The sequence below is a fragment of the Orbicella franksi genome, chromosome 12 (genome assembly GCF_964199315.1).
Source record: "Orbicella franksi chromosome 12, jaOrbFran1.1, whole genome shotgun sequence".
In the NCBI taxonomy this organism is placed as follows: Eukaryota; Metazoa; Cnidaria; class Anthozoa; order Scleractinia; family Merulinidae; genus Orbicella; species Orbicella franksi.
Window position 1 is genome coordinate 11,798,728 of NC_138156.1, and position 19,235 is coordinate 11,817,962.

The 19,235-nt window shown below is 39.2% G+C and overlaps 4 protein-coding genes across 4 annotated transcripts in view; 1 reads left to right on the forward strand and 3 right to left on the reverse strand.

Moving 5' to 3' along the window:
• LOC145462633 (uncharacterized) overlaps positions 1–5,261 on the forward strand; it is a 45,459-nt gene extending 40,198 nt beyond the window's left edge. Inside the window, exons 14-19 of the mRNA XM_081446208.1 lie at positions 12–168; positions 941–1,092; positions 1,710–1,841; positions 2,251–2,360; positions 2,618–2,802; positions 5,074–5,261. Of these exons, the coding sequence (XP_081302334.1) occupies positions 12–168; positions 941–1,092; positions 1,710–1,841; positions 2,251–2,360; positions 2,618–2,764 (698 nt within the window). The 3' untranslated portion in view covers positions 2,765–2,802; positions 5,074–5,261. The remainder of the gene's footprint in view (positions 1–11; positions 169–940; positions 1,093–1,709; positions 1,842–2,250; positions 2,361–2,617; positions 2,803–5,073) is intronic.
• Positions 5,262–6,065: 804 nt separating this feature from the next.
• Positions 6,066–8,887, reverse strand: LOC145462218 (regulating synaptic membrane exocytosis protein 4-like). The gene is made up of 5 exons (XM_081445726.1): positions 8,796–8,887; positions 8,428–8,552; positions 7,540–7,647; positions 6,929–7,071; positions 6,066–6,206 (listed from the first exon to the last, which is right to left on the reverse strand). Exons 1-5 carry the CDS (start codon positions 8,885–8,887, stop codon positions 6,066–6,068), a joined length of 609 nt encoding a protein of 202 aa, XP_081301852.1.
• Positions 8,888–10,754: 1,867 nt separating this feature from the next.
• LOC145463310 (uncharacterized) lies at positions 10,755–12,691 on the reverse strand. Its single transcript, XM_081447058.1, has 2 exons — positions 12,541–12,691; positions 10,755–11,186 (listed from the first exon to the last, which is right to left on the reverse strand). Exon 2 carries the CDS (start codon positions 11,176–11,178, stop codon positions 10,864–10,866), a length of 315 nt encoding a protein of 104 aa, XP_081303184.1. The 5' UTR covers positions 11,179–11,186; positions 12,541–12,691; the 3' UTR covers positions 10,755–10,863.
• LOC145463311 (uncharacterized) lies at positions 12,048–17,585 on the reverse strand. Its single transcript, XM_081447059.1, has 4 exons — positions 16,660–17,585; positions 14,521–14,618; positions 13,471–13,651; positions 12,048–12,656 (listed from the first exon to the last, which is right to left on the reverse strand). The coding sequence occupies exons 1-4, from the start codon at positions 16,743–16,745 to the stop codon at positions 12,533–12,535; spliced, it is 489 nt and encodes a 162-aa protein (XP_081303185.1). The 5' UTR covers positions 16,746–17,585; the 3' UTR covers positions 12,048–12,532.
• Between the last annotated feature and the right edge of the window lie 1,650 nt (positions 17,586–19,235).

Sequence of the window (19,235 nt, forward strand, 5' to 3'; positions counted from 1 at the left end):
TTGATTCACAGTTCAACCAGCGACATATGTATTTATTGGCTGTTTCCAGGATTCCGGCGAAAAGCCTCGTCCATTGCCCCTATTGATCGCAAACATGAGAAAAGGCATTGATTGGTACAATCTCGGCAAGACAGTACAAGCATGCGCAAATGTGGCAAAGAACAAAAGGTCGGTTTTCTTGAGTTTTAAGGTTTATCTTTTACCTTGCTGGGAACCTTAATTTGCGTCACGTATTTCAACCTAGATAGGAAAACGTAAAAAAGAAAAAAAAAACACTGCAGTCACCAAAGATATTATAATCATTTTCCGTGTTCGTGCTAGTAAGCTATCAATCAATCAATCAATCAATCAATCAATCAATCTTTATTTGTACTCACTCTTGCTAAGAAAAATTACAATGTTCAATGAAAATATGAAAAGTAAAAATTCGAGTACTAGCTGCCTGGACTAACCATAGGGGCTAGCAGAGCCAGGCAGCCAGGAAACATCAGCATTAAATAGAAATAAAGTACAGGTCAGCAAGAAAACTGAAGCACAAATGCACACACAAGAAGAAAAAAATAGAGGAAAAACGCCATTTCTATGCTATGAATCGAAGGAAGTCTAAAATAGTTAAATTTATATGTGAATACTATGCAAAACATTAATATAAGAGGAGCACACAAAAGCTGTAGCAACTAATAGGATGTATATAGAGAGTTCCTCTCCGCGAAAAAATGGGTCGGTTTTGTGGACACGGTAAAAATATACCGGAACATTCTTAGGCCAATATGGGAAAATCTAAGTTCTTACAGATGGACTTTTAATGGTACTATTACTCGCCCTGTGCTATTTCGCCAGGTTAGATATTTTCGGTAAGCCTTTGGTTGTGACCTTTGCTGTAAGCGATTGTAGTTTGTGTATGCAGAAACCATACTGTTGTATTTGACTGTGTTCGTAGACTGGAATATTTCGGGGTGCAGTTTTACGGCGAGTGTTGGAGTGGACCTGACGCAGGCGAAACGTTTGCAAGAGATGGGCCTTCCGAAGCTTGTTATGAAGGGGTCGGCAAGACAAAAACCAATGCCGTTTATCGCATAGAAGACCTTCCAGGTAAGCAATAACAGATCTCTTGGAGAATATTTCCTAAGACTATTCAAGGCGCACGCCAAATTTGAATATATTCCTGAAATATTTAAGATCACTAAAGCATGTACACGTAAGGTATTCAAGTCTCGAATGTGGAATTTGGAGCTCTACAGTATTCTAGCTGGAAAGGAGCTAGTCTGTCAACAAACCCTATATTTTGTCTTGAGTTCGTCGAGATAGCAAGCAAAAGAAGAAAAAATAACTCGTAGAAAATAGATAAATGTCTGTGGACTGTCAAGCAAGAGGCAAGGAACAAAAAAAACGATACGTAGATCTAAAGAATTCAAGAATGTTCAAGGACGTAGACTTGATGCATTTAGGACCGTTATTTCCATTTCTTAGTCATGTTCAAGTTCGTTGCAGCGAGTGAACATAAATTCGTTCCCTTTGGGTTAGGACTCCCCCCACCCCAAAGACGGAGATTATGCTTGCATGGCTGTAAGTACGTTGAACGTTTTAAAATTGCGTCGAATTACAAAACAAACAGTGCCTCGAGAGCGACCTGGGTGCCTGATACAAAAGGGTAGATATGGTTGCAACACTCAATAAAAACATTCTTCAACAGTGCGTCTGTTTTTCAGCATGTTCTTCGGAGCTCAGTTTCAAGGCAGAAGTCAGTAGCGGTCAGGTCAGTGGACAGGCTTGGTGTGCGGGAGATTCTGATGAATTTCAGTGGATAACTTTGGATTTGGGTGGTGAAAGAAAAATTTCAGGTGAACAGGGGATTTTACCCTCATGGGGAAATAGAAAGATGGGATTTTTCGACAGGTATCTATATATATTAGAGTATCAGTTTGTGGATCACAGCCAAAGTGCACTGCAAGTTAAATTTCTGGTTATGTTAAATATTGCAATTTGCGTCTTATCAAATGTACATGTAATGTTAACGATAGTTGAAAGTGCAAGAAGAACCCCACATCTCTGGATATAGCCACGCAATTGTAAGCGTCAACTCTGTACCAGAATTTTATCAATTTGATTTCCAAGAAGCATTACACAGAAAACCTCCAATAATCAGTTCTTGATGAATCAGTATAGTAACTATTTTAAAGTTTTATATGTATATTGAGAATTCATGTTGACCTGGACATGAGCGTAAGTCTTTCTTGTTTGCATCTCAAGGTGTCGGCACTCAGGGTGCTGATAGGGACAACTGGGTAACCATGTACACTCTTGAGTGGAGTGAGGAAGGAGAATCCTGGGAGCCCTACCAGGAAGATGGTCATGATAAGGTACTGTGATTTTATCAACCCTTAAATTTTCTGGCTGTCTTCTTCATTGTCCGTCGGTCAGCAGTCAGTCATTCAGTCAGTCAGTCAGTCTGTAAGTCACTTCATTCAGTAGGGTAATCAGGTAGTCAAGTAGTCAGTCAGTCAGTCAGTCAATCGTCCTTCACTATTTCTGTTTGTCTGTCTCTCTGCCTATCTGTCTCTGTCTATCACTATTTCACCCTCTCGCTCGGTCACTCACTTGATGTATGCCTTTACAGATCTTTACAGGGAATTCAGATCGATTCACTTTAGAGACACACTGGTTGAAGTATCCGATCACCACTGGTTTCTTACGCTTCAGACCAAAGTCATGGACCTCTACACACGTCTGCATGAAGATAAGAGTCTACGGTTGCAACGTGTAAAGAAGGCGTATACTCAGAAGGCAGACTCGTCGGTTAAGGTAGGTTTAATTTAAGTTCCAATATGTATGCCTTCTGATAAATACAGTCGAACCCCTATTAAGCGGTCACCTATTAAACCATTTCCCCGAGGTTGGCCGTTTAATAGGGGTTCAACTGTAGGTAGCAAAATCGACTCATTTGTCGAACATAACTTTTTACGTTCTGGATAAAACTATATATGAGGAACAATTGTAACAATGATATAGCGATAGCTTCACGCAGAAAATTACAAAATGGCAGCAAGGTTAGTTAATTTAATTCAGAAAACTCCGCAATACATTACTTTGCTCCAAGAAACCCGTTATATTGCCATTTCAAATTAACCACGTGATTTCAATCCCAGTAAACCGTTTACCTAAATATACAGCTCTGAATGAAAAAAAAACTCATCCAAAGATAGAATTAACGACAGGACTTTATGGAATCACGGTTATACTAGCTTAGCGCAATGCTAACCTCCTTAAATAAACGCTTTGGCAAATTGCCTTCTAGAATGCAAATACGCACATAGCTGTATAGTTCATACGTTTTCCAGAATACCACTGAGTCGTCGAATACTTTACAGTTTTATTTTGTATCTGTGTGTGTGTGACGGCAAGCAGCTGTATTTCACCCAATACACTCCTATGTTTATGTTCTCATGTCATGGGAAATGGCCTTATCGCTTGAGGTTACCGTATACCTTCAGGGGTGTCTCGCGTCCAAGCGATGTAGCGCGTCCGGTTTAAGCTGTAGATACCTAAACCCCTATATCAAATTAAAGCTTATAGGGCCGGCTATCAAAAAATTACCAAAAATTCTGAAATAAAATGAACTTCCGATTTTTTCATGGCCACTAAATGCGAGCGTCCTAATCACCTTTTGGAAGCTACAAGTCAAAGCGAATTTTGTTTTTCGCCAATTTATTTTTTTCCTCGGTTTCAGGACAAAAAGCGCTAAAAAAGCGTGTCTGCGTTTTGCCATGTTCAATTGCAGTAAAAAGTTACAGAACATTTTCGAAATAGGGTTTAAAAAATGTGAAGTTATCGTACAAAAATTGGTCTCGGATAAAAAATATTTCAAATAAACAATTCGCAGACAGGTTTTTGTTTTTTATATATTAATCTAGCTACTGTCTAAATTTGAGGGCAATCAAACAAATCCCCTTTGAGTTGTAACTCTTTAAAGTGTCTGCTTCAAGCGAAAAAATTTACTCGAGAAAACAGCGCTACGAAAAATCTCTTGCTGCGCAAACAAACTCCGCCCACAGACGCCTTCAACTGGGTTCTCCGATCACTGAACCAATCAGCGCTTGGAAAATTTACTACCATTAACTCGCGGTGAAATTTACGCATGAATCTCCAAAAAACCCTTGTGTTTCGCAATGCGCTCAAGGCAGAGAGATAATTTTTCTGTAGCTCGGTTTTTCTTGAAGCTGGTCTAGCAAAATTGGGAAGACTAAAAAGGATACGAACGTTAGAGTAGCTTTGCGACGAAAACAAACTGAGCAAAAGAAAGCGCGGCGGAGCAAATGTGCATGGATAATATTCCAATGGATCTCAATGAGTTGGACGATTCAACGGTATCGGACTCAACAAAAGAGTCACTGTAAACGTCGCTGTTATCGCTGTCGAGTTCCCAAATGTTTACAGAACCTTTCTCTTCTCTTGACTCGATCTTTCTGCCCGCTTGATACGATAGCTATAGTTTCATCCGCAAGGCCAACTTTCGCTTCTTAACTCACTGATGTGTTTTCATTCGCTTTTTCGAACTGGTATACAGAGTTTTCCTGGGTCCATGTTTACTTATAACTTAATAGAATTACACCTAAGACGAAAAATGCTTGGATTAACAATGCTGATTAACGGAGTAGCCAGCCAATTCGTGGTATCCATATAGGTAATATTCCCGCGAAAGTAGTCTCGGTTGATTGCGTACACGTTATAGGGCTGTCAGTCAAGAGGGAACTTTTACTTCCGGCCATAACGTAAAACCTCCATTTCTCCGCCAATATTAAGTTTTCCTTTCAATTTTGTTTTCGGAAATTAGAGATTACTCTTCGACCATTACTTTGAACCAAAAATCCAAATTTGAAGAAAATTGCCGATCTGAAGGTATACTGTAACCTTAAAGGGGAAATCTCTTAGGGTTTACAAGGCTGGACATAACTGTGCATGTGCTTGTTCAGTTGTTAAAACGCTACAACGCCTTTCTATATGATTCTGTTTTTGCAAAGGCGTTTGTTTATAACAGTTATTGTAACCGATTTTTATTTATTTATATCCTTGTAGATATTTCCGTAATCATGGAGGTTCAAGTAACAGCCCAAAAAACTGATGACTGCATGTTATATTATAATTACACCCTGTTTAGTACACTTGTCCTGTTGAAAGTTATCTACCAACAGAAATAAAACGAGTCACTTGACGATATCTCTCTGTGTTTGCTTTTACTATATTTTTCGAATACAACTAACAATCAATTGGAAATAGACTACACTCCAGATATGACGTTAAGTTCCGCTAACAAGCTCTGCGGCTTGTTTTCGATCAAAACTGAAGAGGGGCTAGTTTTGATAGGCGTAATATCGGAACGAATTTTGCGTTTTTTAGAAACGTACTGTGGAAGCGAGTTCCCAAGATGTTGATAACCATATGACAAATAGTTTTTGTTTCAGTGAGTCGCTCAGTCGAACAATTCTAAGCTAGGCTTTGTACTAGTGCTGAGAAGTTTCTCCATGCTTATCCTTTTGGAGTGTTGAATAAATAGACAATTAATAAATCAATAAATGAATTTTGTTATACTAGCAATTGAAATTTAGTTTTTCTATTGGTTTCACGTGACGCGCCTCAAAAGCGTTTAACGAGTCGACCTATAAACCCGACCTATATGGCCCACTGTCTTGCACGTGCTCAGGCCGTGAGTTAAAACAACAAATGAGGAAGAGCGTCTAGCTAGAGAGCAGATAAGTTTACTTATTTTGGAAGTTGACAGTTGATATTAAAAAATATACATTTATTATATTTATAAAGAGAAACATTAAACCCAAAGAAGAATATCGCGATGCAGATTCGAAAGCTTGGAAGGTTTAGTCATAAATGTATAAATTAAAATGAAATAATTATCGTTGTCATCTGACATCAATGAACCCCTTTTCTTCGCTCTGGAAAGGATTAAGGATTTGGGGAAACAAAACTATTTGCCACCCTTTGGGCCAGTTACTAAAGGCTAACTGAAAATAAAATCTCCAAAGGATTGGTTTTGGTTCTCGACAAATCAACCATCATTCACTCAGCTGGGAGTCAATAAATAACTTATACCAAGACACTTGCTTAACACTGAGGTTAAGAGCTCCTAAGGCAATGCGGACTTCTCCAAGCAGCACTTTGCGACCAAATATGCCCTGCTTGCACCATATGCTCACCTGGGGAAATACAATTGTTTGTAAACAGTTAAAAGAAGAGCAAATTGAAAGCAAGGCAGAAAAGTAGCAAGTAAACTAGGAAGGAGGGGAAGGAACCAGAGGGTGGCTACTCACACAACTGACTTTGTAGAGAGGATTCACACGAAGGGGGTACAGTTGTACCTTCAAGCCCTTTTGGGCTGAAAGTGTATATCAGCGTGGCAATTTCTGAAGCTTAACGATAAGTAAGTAAAACTGTCATGTACATAAAAAGTAAGTAAGTCATCCTACACTTTATAATTGATCCGAGGGTGGAGAAAAGGTGCGCAGTTTGTTTACTGTGAGAATGTGAAAGGGATTGCATCTTTTGGAGAGTCACATTGACAGAATTACCTTTTCTGTCGGACATGATACATAAATGGGCATTTTCAGACCTCAGGCTGTAGCATCCCCTGATAACCTTTGTTGAGTACCCCTCCGATCCTGCACTCACCACCGTGGAGGAGTTCTATTAATTAGTATTAATCTTTGAGGTCCTTTTCGAAAACCACATGTACGTGAAAAAGTTTCCTCAATAAAGATTATTATTATTTTTTATTATGAGGAGGGGGCGGGGAAGAGGGAAGAGCGGAGTGAGGGAGTAAAGAAAGAAAGAAGGAAGGAAGGAAAGAAGGAAAGAAAGAAAGCAAAAAGAAGTAAGCAAGAAAATAATTAAACATTAAGTGAAATTAAAAAAGTCTCACCAACAACTCCTTGTTGTGGAGATCGTCCCCAGGATATTTAATTTTACAATTATAAACTGGATTGACACTCTGACGAGTGATAGACGTCTTTCGCTTGAGAAGCCTGATATGTTCCTTGATCAGATATGTCTTCACATAGGTATCTGTACAAAATTATATAACATGTCAAATTATCTTACTTATGATCTATTGGAGGACAGACCCATAGATGACGTCATTGACTTTTTTTGTTGTATAAAACAATTAGATTTTATGTTGCCGTCTCGTCTGTTCCCAGTTAAGAGCACAAAAAGGGGTAAGAAGATCAGTGACACACTCGGCCATCGCCTCGTGTGCCACTTTTTTGTTCTTACCATCTGTGATCTATTACTGAACAGACAGACGCACGGTAACATGGAATCTACTTGTCAAATATTAGCAAAAAACGAAAATTATTTAATGTGGTTTCTGGTTTACGTCTGCAATCTTCACAATGATCGTTGAAAAATTTAGCGCCCTTCTCATAAAAGCAATGCACAGTCACCATGAAGGCGAAAGTTTTAAAATTCTCCAAACTAATACTACAACAAATGTAAGCAAGTCATTAAGGAGAATTTGTATGGTTATCTTACCTGGTGGATGGTCGCCTGGGAGAAGCAGAATGATACCTCGTATGATCTCCACTTCAAGAGTTCCTCGGATTGCTAACAGACCAATTCGAAGGTAGCCAATTTCCTGACCTTCAAGAAATCAGATTATCATGCATTTTATCAAAGTGTATTTTGCTCTATTTTACTTCGCCTTTCAAGATCACGTGAACTACTCGTACGTAGAGTATTTTAAAAAGCTGTACATGACCATGAAACTTGAAGGATTTGTAAGATGCCCAAGACGCAGAAATGATGTCAATACTTTTAAACAGCCGCAAGGATGGATAGCCATTCTGGATTTCAGGATTTTCAATAAAAGTCAGAAAATCACCCAAACTGGCTCATAATGGTAAAAACGTAAAAAGAAACTAAAATTATCTTAAAAAAAAAAAAAGTAAAAGTTAGGACCAGAAAATGAAAAAAAATAAAAATAAAAAAAATACAACCCCGTTAAAAGACGGTTGGCATGGGAATGTTATGTTCCTCGGCCTATCACATGTCGCACTAGATTTTTTCCACATCAAATTAAATGAAAAGTCACCAAATGTGGAGTTACGTTTAAAGTTAGGTAGGCCTCAAAATCTTCCCTCCCCGATCTGAAGAAACTAGAAAACGAAAGGGAATATCCAATCTTATATTTACTGTTTTTTTTTTTCTGTTTTTTTTGGTAGTTGGACCCGTGAAACACAGCCAGGACGCCAAGGACTCCTCGGCGCTTTCACACAGTGGTCGAGTACAATCAATCCACTCTCTTCCCACAAAGCACTAGTAACAGCTTTGGTGGTCTGAAAACTAATCGAGAAAATTCCGCGCTGGTGAAAGAGATCCAATTTGCTCCGAATTAGATTCACGCTATCGTTTTACCATTACCTAGGTATAAACTTCCTTTTCTCAACTGGCCTGGTCCGGTGACACCCTTTGCAGGATCTTCGCCAAACAAGGAAAGTCTCTCTGACGATTTCAAGCTTGGCGAGCGACTTAAAGCTTTAGAATACCTGAGATTGGAATGAAACACATCGTTTGATTTTGAGATTAGTTCAGATTGACATATTGATATTATAGGGCCATAAGGGAGCCTGCAGTCTTTGACTGTATCTATGCACCCTACTGAAAGAAAGTTTCGTCCATTAAATCGTTCGTTCGTTCATTTACTGAGGTTAATTCACCAATATACTCCAAATACAGAGTTCCCAGTTTCTCATCTTCTCATCTACAGGGCAATTAACCTGTTATTTTACCCTGTGAAGAGTATATTTAACTTAACTAAATTCTCGGATGATGCATTTCTATAGCTTTGTGGTTCAGTTGTTCTCAGAATATCGCCTATCATCAGGAGCCATAATCGGGGACGGACACCGTAAGCGCGCACCATTTCCAGTATTGAAGCTGTCCCTATGATATCAGACAATTTTTCTATTTTTAGAACAAATTGCGTCATCCCGTGCGGCATACGCGCGTACATGCTGCGAGTGTTTTTGCGGATGTAGCGCGGGGAAATGGCGTCCGAAATTCCCGAAACGTTTGATACTTTAGGCCCACAACTCAATACGTTCATGTCTGTTGGAATTATACTTCAGTATTTTCGTCGTAAGCTGCTTCAGTTTGAGTGAAGTAAGACAGTGTTGAATTTAGTTTGTGCCGCTTTATATCACTGACCAAGTTGTGTTCCTCTGCTTCTTTTACAAAAGCTCCACATTTCTCCACTCTAAGTTTCACATATTTTGAAGATTAACAGCTTTTCCAAAACGCAGCAAAAAATCTAGTTGGACATATTTGGATATAGCAGCGCTTCTGGACTTCAATGTTTCCCTCCTCTTGCCACACGTTTGCGAGGATTTCGCCAGAGTCTCGAACTGAGTAAAACAAAAATAATTGCAAGTTTGAGTTTCGCCTGAATTGTAACGCTTGATGTTTTATCAAGGCCCAGTAAGTGACAATTAAGTTTATGTCTGTAGATGCTGCTCAGTTTTGTTTGTGTAAAAATCCAATAAATTGTCTGTTGTCGATGAATAAGAGCGCCCGCCGATGCCTGTTTTGTACAGTCAGTGAGACATGACAAATTGGACTTGCCCACTTTCGTTTGAAAACGGACATCGAACTCATATAATATCTCTAGTTTTCAAATATGTTTAATGTTGATAAATGTTTGAGAACATATTAAAAGCTTAGCTGAAAATATGTGAATACAGCAGAAATAATCGGCCAAACTACGATGATGCTTTCTTTAATCAACTCGAATGACGATTTCGATTTTGTTGGTTAACTGTTATCAAAACTCCTTGTCTGTTTTATCTTCGCAGTGTATAAATTTCACTATTTTAAAGAAACACACATGATGTTAGTAGCCTTTTGGCGTTGGTGAAAATTGTTGCAGCATCTCGGCACAAAAGACAACGAGAGAAATCTTTGTCAAGATTTGTTGACAATTGAAAACACCGACTCGGATTTGAAAGTGCACGCGCTGCACTATGGAAATGAGCTACTTAATGTACGCCTCAGACCTTCCTTTCAAAAACATTTGCAAACTCGCCAAAAAAAACAGAAGCAATAAGAAACTATCAAAAACAGGGCTTGGTTATGATTAAGCATTGTTTGGGAAACTCACAAATTAACTCGATACCAGAGTAAAGAGTTTTCTTAGATAACTTTTCTTTACAGAACAAACGTAAAAGCTTACGCGTACAACTAACGCGAGCAGATTCATTCACAGCGCGAAACTGAAGTCTTGTTTACGACCCTGAAAAACTCACCTTTTCCATTAGCTCAGAGCATAAAACTACATATAAGAGCCCTGGTCCTTATTCCCTGCCTTATTCCCTACCATCGCCGTGAAAAATCTGCAAGAGAATCTCGCAACTCTCACCATTTGATCACGCAACGTGACAACATCCACGCGTAACCCTCCGACATGTGCGTGGATCTGCGCGGATATATGACGTCAGGATGGCGCAGTTTGTGCTAAAAATGGAAACATTGTCCCATATCATAGGTGCGCGCGGATCCCAAGACTTACGGTCTCCGTCCCCGATTATGGCTCCTGCTATCATCCGTTATGGCTGAGTTTGACCTCATATATAGAAAAGGTATGCTGCAAGTGTCACTTAGCTTTGAATTTTTTGGGGCAGGAAGCAAAAAAAGGGACAGATAGCAAAATGGACAGAAAAACGTCTTTCTTTTTCGATTCTTTCCTGGTTTGCTCTGTTCGTTCACAGATTCGTTTGGCAAATGCAATTTCTGCTTAAAGAAGACCCAATAAGATAATAGAAGACTAAAAGAGAACTCGTTCTTTAGTTACATGACGTATATTTACTTTCTCAAAGCGCTCATGGCTCCTTTCTTCTCCACCGGTGGCTTAGCAGCTACTGTCACTTCCGGTTCGTTCTGTTCTGTATCATTCTGCAGAAACTCGGACATGTCATCATTGGGAGTGTTTGAGTGGAATATAACAATTTGAGGAATTTGTCCACTATCAGTAGCGTTTGAGGATGACTCTTGCTCCACGTTCTCCAAGGGTAGAACTCCCGCTCCACGGTTTTTGATAAGGGATGACTCCTGTTCTACGTTTTCCAAGGGTAGACATGATATTTCCACTGGTTGGCTTTCTGATGATGCAGTTACCATAGGTACAGCTGATAAATTAGAAAACGAAATATACGAGATTCAATGATGTGATGACTTAATGAACAGCTGTACATGTTTTTTGCTTTGTTTTGTTTTGTTTTCTTGTTATGTTATTTCCTTGGCTTGCTTATTAGAATTTTGCGTTCAAAAATGACGAAAGTATCAATTGCATCGTTATCAATCATTTTATTTGAGAGGGCTGTTTCAGCACATATGTATTGTGAAAGCCAGTTCGGCCATCGTTTTCTGGCACTGGCTGAATGGGAGATATTATCTCCCATTCAGCCCGGAAACAACGAATAATTGTGAAATTAAAGCCTTAAAAAAAATTCAGGCCTGAACGAGATTCCAACTCATGACCTCTGCGAACCGGTGCAGTGCTCTACCAACTGAGCTATCAAGCCAACTGGGAGCTGATCATGTTGTGAGTTCGTAATATACCCGTAGATGGTGAAGAACGCAAGTGAATATTAGATCAAAGATCATACATTTGAACTGCGGAGAAAGATATGAAGACATGACTGATCATCGATGATCAGTCACGTCTTCATATCGTTCTCCGCAGTCCAAATATATGATCCTTCATATATTCACTTGTAATAGTGAATCTTTGTTATGCTCCACGACTCGAATGAAGCAGGGATCCCAAAGCCATGGTTGGGCACCGCCCAACTCAACTGATACACTAATAGTATTTTAGACTGAAAAGTTCACATAGCATTCCTAGAAACTACAATACCAGCCAAAAGTAGTTGGGACCCTTGAGCTGTATCACGTATCCCCCTTCCTCCCTAATCAATGTTGGAAAATATCGCGTTTTGTCCAACAAAAAAGCGAAAAATCACCTGACTGTTAACATTGAAAGTGGGGGGAGGGGAGAACTTGGTTCGTGTCCCAACTCTTTTGTCTGGGATTGTAGCTTTTAAAGCAAATTTGATTGACTTATAAACAACTATCGTGCGCGGTTTTTCATATGAAACATGATTGTTTTGTTGTATAAAACAAGAAACATCGCTATCGCCGTTACACTGCTTAATACCCAGGCAGCACAAACAATTGCGCAGAGTTTGGCACAGGTGAGGCACACTCCACGCAATGTTTCATATGAGACCATGGAACGAAATTTTGAGAGAAATCTTGCAAGGTCCCACGAGCTATGGTAGCAAATTTTAACGAAGCCAAGCGAAATTTTGCAACAGCAGAAACTATACGCTTTGAATGGGTGTCCGGGTTTTCGAAGACAATTCTTCGAATCTTCGGTGGGAGAGGAGTTTTCGTTCATTTTCTTGGAAAAGCCCCGATATTCGCGCATTTCCTCGAATACCGTTAGCATTACTTATGCACATTATTGTATTTATTTACCTTCGCATTGCTCTTCGGAAGCAGTGCAAACCGAATCTTCCTTCTGATTGGCTTCCTGCTCAGCCACATTACTGAGCTGCCCCTTCAGGGATGGCTTTGAAAAGCTGAAGTGCTGCCTAGAATTAAAATCTTCTAACTTTGTTAGTGTTGCAAGAGTTTAAGGTCAACAATTTGGTTACAAACACGACTAGGTTAGCAAAGATTGTCCTGCAGTAGCGTAGATGCCTTCACGACTGTGTTCAGAGGTACCTTGGGTAGTGGTAGTGCACTATTCAAAGAAGAAGAAATTAGAGGAGACACCACAAATGAACACATATCATCAACTGGCCAAATGGAAATCAGAAATGGAACGATAGTGACGAAATAAGTAAGATTGCTAGTTTGCGTTGATCGGTTCCTTGACTTTAAGAACTCAAAATAGGCGAAAACAACTTGTGAGCGCGTGTGCAAAAATGTAAATTTCAAATGATTATTCAGACTGCGTTTTTATGGCCAATAATAACAAACGCAAATAAAAATAAACCAATCAGACGGAGGTGAAAGGAAAAAAGGGCCAGTGTCAAACGCGGGAAAACCTGCAAACGCCAAGTATTAATTTGTTGGGATATAATTCCGGTTTCAACATTAACAACAACAAAACACAACACGTATTTCGTTAATTGGCAGGGCATATTACACTGTTTTTCCTATGAGCCAACTGTAGATACATGTAAGTGAGCTGAAATGCAAATAAAACGCATACAGTCGAGCTTTTCCACAACGGCACCTTGGAGACGGAGGGAAGTGGCCGTTGTTACGAGGTGGCCGTTGTACGGAGGTGGCTTTTAGTGAAGGTTCGGCTGTAATTAGCTTGGTTCATAATCAGAAATCGGCGCTTTTTAAGTCAAAATTGATTTGAGACTGGCGGTACTAAGACAAGAGAGAGTTTACCTTGGTTCTTCATCTTCCAACACAGGGGGTGTCAATTCCGATAAACGCTTCACAAGTCCAGGAAAGACCCCAGGACTTGGAGGTACTTGTAAATAGTTTGTAAAGGATCTTTCCCTTCGAATGTCCTCTGTTGACTTCGAGATACATGGGGTTGCTGGTAAGGACTTGTATCCCGGGGCAACTGTGTGGTCCAAAAACGCCAAAGAATAAGGTTAAAGAACCTGTATGGCGACTAGTGCAACTTAGAAAGGGTGTCAACGTTTTTATCTCCAAAAAAACTCATTCTAGCTACGCTATTAGACGTTAAAAATGGTTAAACACAGTTCGTGCAGTTTTGGCCGAACAAAATTCGAAGACTCTTAATAAGAGCAATAATAATAATATTGACAATGATAATGACAATGACAATGACAATGACAATGACAATGACAATGACAATGACAATGACAATGACAATGACAATGACAATGACAATGACAATGACAATGACAATGATAATGATAGTGATAATGATAATGATAAATACTTTATTTGTACTGCAAAAAATAGATCAGCTGACTTTAAATACAAAGACAGCTGGTATAAACCTATGTGCAGTTGAAAAAATATTTCAAATTAGTGTCATATTAAAACTGAAAAGGAAGATTTGGTTACAACAATAACAACTATTAACTAAATGCTACATTCATGCTGTATTCTGTCTTGCTTTAACAAATACTCTTCAATTTCTTTCTTTCAATTCTTCAGTTTGCTCAATTTTCTTTGTTTGTTCGTTGGTCCTTCATGGTCAAAGGTAAAGTCTGCGCTTCTAGGAATATTTCTACCCCTCCTTGGACGGGATACTGGCCCATCGCAGGGGTTTTTCCTTAACGGAATATCCGAAGGGTTCCGAAGTCGATGAAACAGTGAACGGCCATCAAGAGTTTAGAACTAGCCATTGACTGTACTCATTTTCCAACACGGAGGGGATGGGAGTGAGGTATTTGAATTGCAGAGTGGTTTTTCATCGATAATGTTAGTGAAAGTAGTTAATTACTGTATCACCCTTACATTTTGCCATTGATTCGCAAGCCTCGCGTTTGGCAGCCTCTCCAACTGGTTGCTTTTCATGCAGCTTACCTAAGCGTATTCGCAGATTCGATGGATACCTGGAAGACAAAACGAATTGTCTTTACGAGTGTATATATGCTAAAAAAAAAAAGGAAAGCACAAAGGAATGTACAGGTCTTCTGAACCCAGCTATTTCTAAGGAAGGGGAGGAGGGGGAGGGTGGCTGGAGTGGATTTATGGGGGCTTCCAAAACAACTGGGTCACCATTATCTAGAAAAATATGTTTATTATCATAATAATAATCATAATCATAATAATAACAAATTCAGTCTTATATAGCGCTGCATGCTTCTTCAGAATTCAGTAGCGCCTTACAAAATATATAGCCAGGTGGATAAAACTAAAAGAGCTAACTGTAATCGTAATTACAGTTTATATATTGACTTAAATTAAGTAAGCGAGCTGCATGTCCTTAATTGATCAGGATGATTTTAGTTCAAGGGAAACAAAATCACAAATCAGTTCGAAATAGCGAGGAGTTACCGGAAATAACCGAGTTTTTAAATCAAAATAGCCGGTAGTAAATGACTGAAAAAATTAGGAGAAATCCAGTTACTCAAGAAAATTAAGGCCTGGCTTTAAAACTTGTCATGAGAAAAGTGAGGAGGTGGTCTAATTTTTAGGCATTTAAGGTGGCTCCCTAGAGTATTTACAAACACACTCCCTATAGAGCGCGAGTTAGAAAAGAAGACTCTTAAAGCCTTTCGTGTAGAGATTTACCAGTATGGGTACTGTTAAAATAAGGCTTATTGTTTGGTTGTCAATTTATGGATTAAGGCCGTTACCATGGCAATACCTCATCTAACGACAGGCAGATATATTCCTCATTTTGGCCTTAACTCCTTGATATTGATACTTTCCTTCGGTGAAATTTTTGTCAAATTTTGCCACATCATGGAAATTATATTGCCTGACGTTTTGAATTGGTAAAAAGTCAAGGTTGTTTAGAGGGTTTTCCCAATATTTTGTAATTTGTCATTCTTTTAAATACATTAGATTAGCTCTGACAGATTTTAACAAAAATAGGGTATTTTATGGGAATTGTATGTGGTTACAAATGAACTAAAGTTAAAAAACAATTCACCGAAGAAAAAGCGAGAAAATTCACTGCCAGTTTTGCGTTTTGTGCTCATGTTGACGTCATAAAATATCGAAAAACACTGACGTTTTCCTTTGAGCGTGCGCAGATAACTTTAGCTTTCGTCCTCAGCGCGTGTGCATCGTAAAACTATAGGGAGCCACCTTAACGCAACACCCTATAATCTTGGAATATCTTTATGAGCAAAAAGTTCGGCAACCTTTAGTATTTTTTTGGGCTGATATATTGTCACGTGACCTGTCAGGGCTATTTTTAGCTCACATTTCTTCTTAGCAATATGGCACCTTTTTTTACAACATCTAGGAAGCTGGAATTAGCTTTATAATGTTAAGACTATTAAGTACTTTACTTCCGTGCCCGGACCTGTTGAGATTTTTTAAAATAAAAGCATCAAATAAGAATTCAGTTTTATTGGGGGATTGGGCACTAGTACAAAATGCCGTTTATTTTCAAAATTAATGAAAGATTTAATTAAGTCCGGGAACACATGTTTTGTTGCTAACCTTCTGAGCTATCTGGGTGCATTTAAGTTAAATGACTGCTGGTTTTTTGGAAGTTTTTGGCCGTCAGAAGTCACGTAGCCTAATTTGCACATATCATCCAGATAAATATGACAAAATTTGCAAAAACAGTTAGTCTGAAAAAGTTTTAGATTAGTGTGGTTAAAACCTTAGAAGATAGACCACCCCCCCTAATTGTTGGGTGCAATAAAGATAGAGCCATGCCCTAATAATTGTTTTGAGCAAAGATAATGGGTTTGAGTCCGCGATGGTTATAATGTTAAATATTCGCTTTTTAAACCTGACAGTAAGCTGAGGCCTGGGAGTTCCAAAAGTGTTGGTGGCAAATAACTGGGCTGAAATTCAAGAGGAATCCGTGAAAATTGACCTGATAACTGAAATTCCACCACCACAATCCAGATCCCTTGACTGGTCCAGTTAACGCTCAGGCAACTATGAAACAAGCCAATGCAGACATACCTTTTCATGGCCTTCAGCGCTCCTTTAAACTTTCCCTCTCTTTCCCCTTTAACTTCAAGCTCTTGCTCGTTAGAGTTGTCCCGCATTAATTTGAGCTGTGACAAGTGTTCTACTGGGCTGAGAGCTGATTTTAAGATATCGGTTGATTTCGCGAATTTCCTTTTCAGTCTCAGATCTTCCAAGGAAGCTGGAATGCTTGTTGCGGGTGTAACAGGTGCTGAATTGCTTTTGAATGACTCTGTGAAACAAGCAAAACGTGTTTTTAAGTGGTTTCGACCTGAAAAAGGTATAAATGTTGACCATTTTGGTCTGAAATAGGATATGTTTTTCACTCTGGCCTGGTACTGGTCATTTTGTTTACAAGGTACTCTTTCCACATCAACATTGGCAAATTTGTAGCTAGCCGCTCTCAAATGTTTATGCAAATGGAAGCCATTTCTGGTTAGCTATGGTAATATTTAGAGCCGTATACTAATTTTAGAGATCTGAAATACACCTTATTCCAAAATGGCCGCCATTTTAGTGTTCTTCTGTTTACTTGCAAATTAGCCCTTGTTGCCTCGTTTAAGGGAAAATGTTCTTTTGAATTTCGAGTTTAAGAACGAGGCAACAAGGGCTAATTTGCAAGAAAACAAAAGAATACTTAAATGGCGGCCATTTTGGAATAAGGTTTATGGGGTGTCGAGTTTTCGCTAAAGTCTGAAATGGGGTATGGAAAATCACAGGTTTTTGTCTGAATTAGGGTACTTGTTTTAAGGTTCGCGACGTACGACCCACACCAAAAACATTGGGGAGTACACCCCCACCCCCCGGAATGGGTGCGCACACGCCTCCAAAATTGCTGCCATGTATATTGTTACCCCAGGGTTAAAAGATAATGGTACACCCAGCACACCGCTACTCTGATTTGATTGATTTTTCCAAAACCACCAGAAATGACCCGAACTAGTTAGCTGCTAAAAGTTAAATTTTGCTGTTAAAACAAATACCAAATCTGGAAAAACCTGCCTGTCAAAATATGATTGCAATGGAAACATTAAAGAATTTTTTTTCTGATAGAACGTTCCTACTCTCACCTAAATATTTCCTCTGGATAGAATGCCTTATGGAGAACTCAGTTTGTCTTCTAGGACGGAAGGCCTCCATTTTGACGACGGAATCAACTCGTCTCCGTTTTCTATGATAAAGAGCCCTGTTACCTTTCCCGTAGTCAAGGACTGTGGAAGATAAGCTACTCACTGGGATGTTAACCGTGCTTAAGCTGAGGTGAGCAAACCTACAACAAGAAGAGCTGCTTTTCTTCACTCTGGAAGCATTATCCCACTGGAAACTATTACCTTCACAAGAAAAGAAAGCGAGAGCGAAGTCAGTTCCATATTTAAAGCGCGTGAAAATATTGACTATATTTTACGAAGTGCCATGGTCCTGAAAGGCGGACTGTAGTTGCAAGCTTAACACGTGTACACTGTTGTGCAGTCATCCTCTTTCATAGTTGCTTGAAGAGTCAAAGGGTGCACGGATTACAAAATCGATTAAAAATCGATTAAAAATCGATTAATCTGATTTCCATCAGAACTTTATTTTCAACCCTACCCGCAACATATTGACGCGACATGCGCTGCTTTTAATACCTACAAATACACTTGCAAAAAAAAGTACTCTATTGCGATTGGCTAAGAGCTGTACAGTTCAAGTTAAACACCGGTGCAAAAATTGTAACGCCAGTGTAAAGTGCAACAAAGATAACCGCGGTCCTCCGAGGTGCTTCGAAGGTGATCGAAGTTAAACCAGAGGTAGTCGACACAAATATTTATAAAAACATTGGTTGGTTTAATATAAAAAATAAAACAAGGAAGCAAACAAACGTCGAGCGATTACCTACAATACCGAACGTGACATCATTTAGACAAATTGAAATTGTAGTACTTTCTTTCTCACCACAGATTTTATTTAATCATGATCATAAAAACATGGTCGTAAAATATATCTTAAGTAGTGACAGCACTACCTTCTTTTTTGAGTCGTGGTGATAGAGTATGTCTGCGAGGCATTGGAACCGGGAGGAAACTGGAGAACTCGTCGTGATCAACAAGATCAAACCACTGGGCGCCACTGCAAAGGCACTCTGGTGTCAGTTTAATGAGAACCTATAAGGTATTCACACGTGTCAGTAGGCCAAGCAAAACACTGAAAAGCCTCTGAGGACCGGGGTCATTACGTTGTGTTCTTTGGCACAGTGTCTAACAGTACCTTTCTCCACTCAGGAACCCAGGTGGGTTTTGGTGACCTTAACGCCTGGGGACAGCTTTGCGATGGACAAATATCCCATCCTTGGGAGTATAGAAAATACTCCTGGTGAGTTAATGACACGGAAATTGCGAGTTAAACCGGCAGCATGGGACACTTGGCACGATGCAGACTTCACCTGTTTTACTTCTCATATATTGAAGTAATTTTGCTACCCTCTGGATAACTTGAATTTTGAGCCTATTTCTGTTGTAACTTACTTGATATGTTTTATATTCATTCAAGTAAATCTAAAGTTAGAGGAGATGGGTCACGGTTTCAACAACTTG